The sequence below is a fragment of the Centroberyx gerrardi genome, chromosome 8 (assembly GCF_048128805.1).
Source record: "Centroberyx gerrardi isolate f3 chromosome 8, fCenGer3.hap1.cur.20231027, whole genome shotgun sequence".
Taxonomy (NCBI): Eukaryota; Metazoa; Chordata; class Actinopteri; order Beryciformes; family Berycidae; genus Centroberyx; species Centroberyx gerrardi.
The window spans coordinates 19,692,794-19,702,832 of NC_136004.1; the positions used below are offsets into that span (position 1 = coordinate 19,692,794).

At 41.7% G+C, this 10,039-nt stretch overlaps 1 protein-coding gene across 2 annotated transcripts; it reads right to left on the reverse strand.

Moving 5' to 3' along the window:
• Window positions 1-869: 869 nt before the first annotated feature.
• LOC139927665 (homeobox protein orthopedia B-like) lies at window positions 870-5,123 on the reverse strand. 2 transcript variants are annotated; one of them, XM_071919891.1, is made up of 3 exons: window positions 5,087-5,123; window positions 4,345-4,733; window positions 870-1,373 (listed from the first exon to the last, which is right to left on the reverse strand). In XM_071919891.1, the coding sequence occupies exons 1-3, from the start codon at window positions 5,121-5,123 to the stop codon at window positions 870-872; spliced, it is 930 nt and encodes a 309-aa protein (XP_071775992.1). The 2 variants fall into 2 exon arrangements, with proteins under 2 accessions (XP_071775992.1, XP_071775982.1); XM_071919881.1 differs by having other exon boundaries at window positions 5,048-5,123.
• Between the last annotated feature and the right edge of the window lie 4,916 nt (window positions 5,124-10,039).

A 10,039-nucleotide genomic window follows, 5' to 3' on the forward strand; every position in this document is an offset into this window, starting at 1 on the left:
AATTACTTTTATTTGTCATTTTAAATTGGTACAAACCTGTCAATGTGGTGCATTTTGATGTAAGATCAAACATTTAAGAAATGTGTCAAGTAATTAGCACAGACAATAAGTTAAAACATGTCACAAAAAAGACCAGCGGGTACATAGCAAGAATGTTTTATCTACACAAAACATCCTAAAACAGAGTAGGCCTACTGAAAGATCATTGTTTTTTTTCTTCTTCTTCTTAGATTTACGCTCTCGTCTCATGCAGACGAGATTGAGGTCGCCTAACAAAAGTCTTTGTTCAATCTGAGTGGGCACCATTTTCTCTCTAAATAATCCAAAGTGTTAAATCCACATGCACTGTGCATGCCTGAGACCCATTTCAATAGGCCTACCTATGGTGCGCGTGTGGTAGGCTGTTACCAAAATTTATACCCAATCTCATAAATAGTCGTTTGACATAACACAACTTCACCTGAACACAATAACATATGTGTGCATAAAGACACACTCAATGAAAACGTAAATACGACGATTGTTTGGCTCTCAGTAATTAGGGCCTATAGTCTAGATCATTACAATAGTAGGTATCATCAATAATTGATAAAATCCTTTTGAATTAACAAGATAAATAACCCCAAACCCAGATTAATCAACTTTTTCTTCCATTCGTCCACCAATGTCCTGTTTTTGTTTTTGTTTTTTTGTTGTTTTTTTGTCATATGTCTAGATGAAGTCACACTCAGTCTCCATTTTCTCATATTTCAGGCCTGATTAGCTCGCTCGTTCTCTCGTTTGGATCTAAACAACGGGAATAAAAACAGAAAGAGCCGCGGGGTGGGGGCGGGAGTGGGGTGGGGGGGGGGTTATATTTTGAAAAGTCACTAAGTGAAACTCATGGACACTGTGTGCTCCAGCGCTTTGCGCCGCAGAGACGCGATGCTTGTCCCTCTCCACATGTCACTGTCCGGGGAAGTACACAGCTGTGGGGAGCCCGTTACGTTCGTGGGGCCGGAGAGAGAGGCCGACATTCCGGGGAAAGGCGTCTGGTAGAGGTGGGACTGCAGACCGGAGCCGTTGGAGGACAGGCCGTTGGAGAGACCCATGGAGTTGGGCGGCGGGCCGGGACCTAGGCTGCACTGTGACAAGGACTGCGCCATGGACGGCTGGCGACCCAGGGCCGGTGGGAGCTGCAGCTGGGAGACTCCCGGCATCCCCGTCGCCCAGCGGGAGTCGTTGGCGTGGAAGGAGCACAGGCTGTTCTCCATGGCGGCCGCGGCAGAGAACTGGGGCAGGCCGTGCGTGGGGAGCAGCGTCCCCGGGGAGCGGAAAACATTAGTGGTCTTCTTCCTCTTCTTCCACTTGGCGCGTCTGTTCTGGAACCAAACCTGCAAGCGGAGAGATAGAGTTCAGAGTTAGAGGACTGGACCGTGACCCACCAGGAGGACAGAATGAGAAACAGGCCTGTGTAGGGCCATATCTCTTCATGTTCTACCTTAATAAGGGCGGCAGGGCGGCCTAGCTGCACAGAGGCAATCCTTCAACCGGAGGATTTTAAAAGGACAGCTACAATACAAATATCACAGCAAAACTGCAAGTCCCTATGCAGTAATATTATGGTGATACCACAGCAGATACAAATATTGATAAACTCAATATAAACTCACAATGAATCCCTATAGGAATATTGGGCCTGACACAATAATAGTTAAAATAGACCTGCCTATCTGTAGGGGCAGAATGGGATCCTAGTGGTTAGAGAGACCGTCCTTCAAGCCCATGAGCTGGGGCAAACCGAAAGAAAATCCTTATAATATCAGTAAAGTATCACAACAGGTCTAATAGCTTACCTATCAGACTCTCACTAGCCATACAGATAACCTGACCGCTATTCTCTTTGCGCAAAGCTTTCAGGGGTCGTTGCTTCAATGACAGGTGTAAATTATTAATCGTGGTAAATTATCGTTAATTACAGGCCTAACTGTAACGCCGAGAACCCTTTGTAAATACCAACAATCACATTTCTTGTCAGGATAACAAAATGGGAAACAATTCATTCTGTGTTTCTCACAGACTAATAGCACTAAAACTGCCAGAATGCCAAGGTTAGGGATTTCATTATAAATAAGAAAATATTCACTCATGGTAGGCTATAGTACAGTATACTGGAAGCGCTCTGTGTAAAAATACAGCCTTCACAATGGCTTATTACGGTGTTACGCATCATTGGGCCTAACAATATATCTTTCAAACATCTTATATACAAGCATATTAACTGAAAATTACCCTAAATATTGTATAGACTTAAATACAAATGCACAAGGAACGCATCACGTGAAAATGGAACCCGCACGCACGCTCGCACGCACGCGCTCTCTCGTTGAGCTTTATAAAGATTTCATCATCTTCGGGCGTGATTAATGCGCGCGCGAGGCCGTGAGTCGGTGCCTCCGTATTAAAAGTGAAATCTCGCTCTCATTCCGCTCAGCCATCCGTGAAACGTCGACCAAACCCATTACACTCGGGGGGAAAGAAAATGCAATTTCTCATTCCATTAAAAAAGTACAATATAGTCTTGAGTCCTATTAAGACGTCGCTGATAGAGCATTTTAAAGGAGTAGCTGTAGCGCCAACAGGCCAGCACGCCCACTGAAGGCTGCACCTGCACGGCCTGCACTAATGTTTACCAACAGCACAGGATCAGACCTGTGTGTTATCATCTTCCACTGTACGGAATAAAGAATTGATTATTAAGGTGACTAATGATTATACTGGTTTTATTGCTTTCAGTGGAATAATTTGCATGAATTTCACATCACTGGTTAATAACCCGTTCACTGTTATAAATAAGACTGAAATTGGTTGATAATGTGTTTGGTTTATTAGGGCCTGGTACGATCCCGCATGCCTATTCATAATCACGAGAAGCACTCTGTATGTATGAAGAGTTTCGTTTAGCCATTCTATTTTGGGAGAATTTGGCTCCCTGAAATTCATGTCATTTTTTTTTTAAAAACACAGATGATTCTGTCCTCAAGGACATATCACTTTTGTAAGCAAAGCTCTTGACTCACCACTTTAATAGTAGCTTATTATGTGTCTTACATTCGCACCGACAATAATTTTGTAAAAGGGGGCGTCCATTTTTCGAATAGTAGAATGCAACTTAAAAAAGCAGATTAGGCTATTTTATGTATGATTCTCTTTTTTGAAAAAGAACACAATGCTTGTTTTGGGCTGGGCAACTCCCTATATTTGCTGAGGCACAAAAATATAGCAAAATAATGATCAAAGCCAATTATGTTGTACTTTTAATCGCTGCAGGTCCAAACTTTCTTAATTTTGCCATATATTTTAATTGAACACAGTAGAATGGATCTTTGGTTAAAAGAAAAAAATAATAATGAGGAAAGAAAGAAAGAAAGAAAGAAAGAAAGAAAGGGAAATAAATTGGCTGAACACTCTTGTTCCCACCCTGAAAATTACTCAAGAAATACTATATATTTGGTTTTACTTAGTGTCGGTCAGCTCCTCGAGTGTTTTGTCCTTCAGCACCCTGGACAGGGCTTTTCACATCGCTCCTGCAGCCTATTTGATCGAGCACGCTTCTTAAAATTAAACACTGCTCACTCTTAGGCTCACTTTGAACAAATGCAAGCCTATGAAAATCAGATAATTAAACTACAATTACACAGCTTTCATTCGGGTAGCATGTGTCTAAAACGGCTGTTACTAGAATATCACAACAAAATCTAAGCTGAGTTTAGTATCGAGAAAAAAGGTAGACCGCTGTACCTTTTTTCACCTTTTCACAGTGTGTTTTTTTTATGTGTGTCTTTTTTGTGTGCAACACATCCACCTTTCCAAACTGATTCTATTGCATCAATAACAGTCTACACGATAGTCCACCTTGAGCTTTGGTTGGATGTCAATTAGACAGCACCTATGGGCGTCAATCCACTGAACACGTTTGACATCTAATATAATTTGCCACCAAAAACTTCAAAATCCGCTTATATCCACTAATTTTGGGGGACAAAAAGGATCAATGACAGATGAATGACAAGCTATTATATGGTGAATGTGACAAATTATTAAGTCACCAAACTATCTTGCACAAACGTATGGAGCTTAGAGGAAACATTAGTCCTGAATCCTCCCCAGATGTGATTATATTTTTAGCAATGGCTTCCAAATTGATTCCAAGCAATGTTTGCTTGATCTTTGCTCATTTTAATAATGCTAAAGATCAAATTTGGACTGCCATTCTAAGGAATGGCAAGTGCCACACCTTGCCATAACCAACTGACGCCAGTAATTTACATCCTGGAAAATCCTCCACACTGTATAACAATTTACCTGAACTCGGGACTCGGTGAGACCGATCCTTAGTGCCAGTTCCTCCCTCATGAAGATATCGGGGTAGTGGGTTTTGGCGAAGCTGCGCTCCAGCTCGTTGAGCTGCGCCGGAGTGAAGCGCGTCCTGTGCCGCTTCTGTTTCTGCTGGCTGGAGGTCTGACTGGAGCTCTGCTGCTGCTGCTGCTTCTCCTGCTCTTTCCCGTTCACCGGCATACCGGCGGAGTTGGATCCCACAGTAGCGATGTCTTCTCCCGGCAGAAGAGTCGTCCCCTCCACAGAGTCTTGACCAGGGGCCATGTCACCCGGATGCCCCTGATCCGGCACCCCGCCGCCCAGCCGGCACTTGAGAGCTTCTCGGTGTCCGAGCAACTCTGCAGCATCCTTCATCCCTGGGAGGATGAGGAGGAGAGAGGCTTTGAGTAAGGAGACGGCAAATCGTAAAGGGCATCATCTTGGAAATAAAATAGTTTTGCTTCATTATCACAAAAAAGAGGCAAAGTAATTTTAAAAATATAAGCAATGTTAGACATCTCAATAGCTTCAGCCTCTATAAATGTAATCCTTTTTTGCTGCCACATTCCTGCTAAATTACTATAAAGATTTGCTTTGACCAACGATAAACCACTTAGTTGTTGACATAATTTGTTAAGTAAGACACTCTATTTATCACTTTACAAGGTTAAACGAGAAGTTGCTATCTTACAGTGGAGTTTAGGGCCGGAGTTTAGCGATGATAACTCACCGAGCCGAGCGTCCAGGAGGTCGGCGTGAGAAAGCATCGCGTACCGCTCCAGGGTGAAATGCGGTCCAAAAAAATCCTACAACTTTTGGGCAATTTAAAAAGTATATATCGTCTAAATGAACGAAAATTCGGTTTGTGGTTAAAAAAGGAGGTCCCTTGCATTATAATGTCCTTTAGAGCGATGGGGAGGCGCTTATTAGTTGAAAGAACCCATGAGCTTCCTCAAATAAGAGCCAATCAGAATCGGAGCTTGGAAATGTCAGCGACGTGACTCCCCCCCCTTCACATACACACACACACACAAACACACCACACACACACACACACACACACACACACACACACACACACACACACACACACACACATGCAGTCCTAACCACGCACGAAACACTACAATTCAATTCTATCTTCTGCCATTCCATCCTCTGATTTATTAGCTTTTCATGCTCAAATTATTCCACGTTAAACATCTTAATGTGTTTGTTTAATCTCATATATGCCATGACAGGACTCGTGTTTGTAGATAGATATACATAAGTTAGCTATGAACACTCAAAGGCTTATCCTTTTGCTCAAGGAAGCAGCAACTTGCACTTGTTTGCCCTGGAAATTCATTGCTATCGAATAATTGGCCAAAAACAAGTCTGTCTATTTTCAAATCAGTAGACAATGTGAATTAGCCTATACTCGTGTACAAGCAGCCCCATTGACAGTAACCTTCCTGCAGCAAGAGAGAATTAATTCCCCAAATTAACAACAAACATTTCTATAAAATCAAATTTCAAGCTAATTATTTTTTTAGATACACGTTTTTCATCACCAAGAGATAAATCCGTGTGAATGTTTATAGATCACAGTGTCGACTGCTCTTATAGAAGCAGGGGTGTATATGTGTGTGATATTAGGAGATGAGACGCCTTAGCCAGGCCTCCTTCATTCAGCACCTCAATGCCCCCACTTCCCTCCCGTCCTTGGATCACAAACAAAACGAATATCGCTCCCATTCCCCCATGGCAGGTGATTTGTGGAGACAAATCGAGGAAATAAATAAATAAACGAGTACAGATGGATTTAAGCTCCGTTAGTGATCGGCTGCTTTAACTCCCATCGACTTTTCATCAGCGCGGGTGCAATTAAAGGTATTTAGGCCTGTTTGGTTCAAACAAAATCAGACGTGGTGCACCCTAAATGATCTGGCCCCTTTAGCAGTATAGTCCATAAGTAGGGCTATTATACAATTAACAGGACAGCCATTGATCTGCGCTACACACTTACTTGTCCAGACAGTCGTGGTTAGAGAGGGCTTTTGGCAGATGTCAGGGTGAGCCTTGTGAATAGACCACCGCCTGGGACTAAATAGGTTTCTTTGCAGCCGCACAAAGGAGGCGTCCGAGCGAGGACTCCTCTCTCTCTCTGCGCCACATGGAGGCAGCTCATCTTTTATGCTCCTCAACTGCAATCTGCCGGGACGCAGGGAAGTAGCCTATACTTGGCACAGCGTGAAAACTTAAGGAAATGGACTGGTGCATGGTCCACTGAGATGAGGAAAGCTGTGACCAGTTCCTGAGGTTCAGGAGAAGCAATCAGCAGCAACAGCAGAGCCTCGACTCGTTTGACTCAGACGTGTAGACCAGGAGGGACTGTGTTGGGAGTGATAAGGCCAACCCTGCGTTGTGAAGGGCTTGAGCCAGGAGAGACGGTCTGTATGCTTTGGACGTTGCTTGATTTCTAATTAGTGTAGGCCTTAGTGAAGGCAGCCGATTTAACATCTAAAAAATCAAAACTGTGGAAATCAACTCAGCCCATATAGGTCAAAGATGCCTTTTATTTTTGTTGAAACGATCTTTGTACACAAAGTGTGACACGATAGAAACAGAAAAGTATTTATTATATAAATATGTAAACAATGCATTATTTATTATATAAATTCATATAATTCAAGTTCAGAGTGATTTTTAAGACCATTAGTCGGTTTATTATCTTACCAAGCCTAAATGAGCCATGCTATAGCCTCTGTTTTATTTCTAGGCTGTTGTTTCTGTTTCCACAACTCAAGTTAAATGTGCTAAATAATAATAATAATAATAATAATAATAATAATAATAATAATAATAATAATAATAATGATAATAACAATTATAATAACAATGACAATGATAATATAGCCTAATACTACTACTACTAATAATAATAATAATAATTTAAAATAGATATTCAGTGTTGATCGAGCCTTTTTGGGGGTCATTAGCTTTTAAGTCTTAGTTTCAACATAATTAGGCTACAATCAAGAATTCGAGGTAGCCAAGATTGTTGGGCAAAAAGTAATCTATCTATCTATCTATCTATCTATCTATCTAGCTATCTAGCTATCTATCTATATATAATAATAATAATAATAATAATAATAATGATAATAATAATAATAATAATGGTAGTAGTATTAGTAGGACTAGTCATAAAAACATAATTTAAAAAAACGTGTAGCCTATTAATATCATAATGATATGGTGCAGATGTAGCCTAGATGTAGGCTACATGTAAAAAATCATAATATCATGCAGAGTTATTATTTTATCTACATTACAACATATCGTACATATTTTTAAAGGCCTACTTATTTGAAGGCCTACATAAATATTGATATTCTGGTTTGTTGCACTGAAAACAGGCAGGACAGAAGCTGCCCCCCTCAGCTGTCCGATCCTCAGGCTGTAACTTATTGCTATAATAAGAGGAACCTACTTGAAATGGGTCTATGTCTCACTCAGCCTCCCTAACTGGACCACATCAATCTTCCCCAGTAAAAACACACTCACATACAATCCTCCCGGGTTAATGCGGCGCATCTGAGTGCGGAACGGCTGTTTACTCGCGAGGAGACACTTTTAATGGAAGCGCACCAAAAACAAATGCAATTTTGTAGAGCAATTTCAAAGATCAAGAATCCCGTGTCCTCCCTCTCCGCGGTTTTTTAGCAATCAAACTGCGTTAAATCCATTGCTCATATGGGCCTTGCTGAATAGGTTAGGAGACTACAACAGAATAACACAACAGCACAGTAACATAGAGCAGATTCAAAATCCTTCACACCACAACCCAAATTGTAAAGGAAACACTGGGCGGTAGGGCCATGTGCGCACTGCCGACTGCAGCCTATTCTGTTTTTTCCAAAATATGTTTAGGCTATAGCTAGCATCGCCTCGTAGGCATCTGTATTCACTCAATTATAGAAATCTAAAGGGAAAATCGATCTTCCATCTGCAGAAACGGCACTTTAACAAATTACATTGTAGTTTCGTGCAGGTGATTTGATGACAGTCGGAGGAATAAGAAGCAGACTAATAAGTGTGCTGCATTCGAGCCCGAGAGACGGAGGGAGAGGCGAGAGCGGAGAGTCATAGACAGGCAAACCCATTAGAGGCGTCCCTCTCCGGCCACCCAGCCTGGCTGCACCGCCCTGTGCATCTCATGCCCCAATTAGGCCCGCTGCCCTCCGCCTGGTCTCCGTTACTGCGTGATCTGGTGCACAGAGCGGTAATCATGGCTTCAAATAAAATAATCAGCAAAGAAGAGCGATTTCCTTAATGAGACAGAATACGTGTGTGTCACGGAGAAGGTGGTGTGGTGGTGGCGCGCGCGCGCGCGCGCGCGTGTGTGTGTGTGTGTGTGTGTGTGCGTGCGCGTGTGTGTGTGTGTGTGTTAAAACAGCAATCAAAGTTATAAGGTGGGTTACATTATCAAAACCGTGGTGTTCAGCACCTGGGTGATTGTGGAGAAATACAGCCTTAACATTTCATAATAAAGTTTGTATTGTTAATAGTTCACCTATGCCATGTTTAGCAATATGCATAAATGTATCATTTGCTATCATTTGACAGAAACCCCCAGAGTGAACAAACTCAGGTTAAAGCTAAAGGAGGCATATAGGCACAAATCTTGCATCAGGTGTTAAATATAACTTTAAACCTAGTAAAATGAAACCTAAAGGAAAGGACAAAGGAAATTTTAACCATTTTTATTGCTGAATATCCCCAAAGGCAAGCCAATCAAAAGTATATGTTTACAAATAACACATTCACCAATACACTGGATCTGATGTAGCCTAACTATCCCATGTGTTACTATTGGGTGAGCTCCTATGTAGCAGTTAGAGATAAAAGGTGGATGTTTGATTACATTAAGCCACAACTCCACAAGGCTCTACAGTGAATTCACCACCTACAACGCTCACCTACACCCTGTATCTTACACTAAATTCGCAACATTACACCCAATAATTTCTAACCTCACTATTGGTCTCAGCAACAACAGGCTAATGGGACTGTAGACCCTGCTGGCTTGAAACCACTGTACTGCACATGCATGATTAGGGGATATATAAATAATACCCAAATCATACATGCATATATTAGCAGGGTAGTGATCATATATTTTTCCTCCTGGACCTGGGCTTGAATGGCACCCATATGTGAAGCCACCCTACACCCTAAAATGCCAGCGATGCACTGAAGCCACCTGGTAGCCTCTCAGATTTGTTCACATGAAAGACAGAGCAACTTGACAATGAATTCAAATTCCTCAACTACTACTCTACTCTACTGCAACTCTGCTTTTTTGCCACGGGGGAGAGTATTCATGTCTACCTATACTGTTTGTTGAAATGTATACCTTTATGTGAATTTCTTAAATATTCTTTCCAGTTAATATATAACACTTTACCTAGAACACACACACACGCACACACACACACACACAGACACACGCACACACACACACACACACACACACACACACACACATAAAATCCCAAATTGTCATACTTACAGCACAACAAAAAGTGGAGTGACTATAAATATTTTATATTCTTTAAAACCTGTTTTGACTGCTTATTGGTGAATCGTAAATATATCCAGTGAGATTTGTGACACAATTCTGAATAAAGTTTGATTT

Bases quoted from the DNA above. Each gene is read 5' to 3' on its own strand.
- LOC139927665 (XM_071919881.1), bottom strand. From the start codon at position 5,123: ATGCTTTCTCACGCCGACCTCCTGGACGCTCGGCTCGGTGAGTTATCA. The intron at 4,734-5,047 runs GTAAGATAGCAA...TCATCCTCCCAG, and splicing joins CTCCGGCCCTAAACTCCACT to GGATGAAGGATGCTGCAGAG. The intron at 1,374-4,344 runs GTAAATTGTTAT...CTCCGCTTGCAG, and splicing joins TCACCGAGTCCCGAGTTCAG to GTTTGGTTCCAGAACAGACG.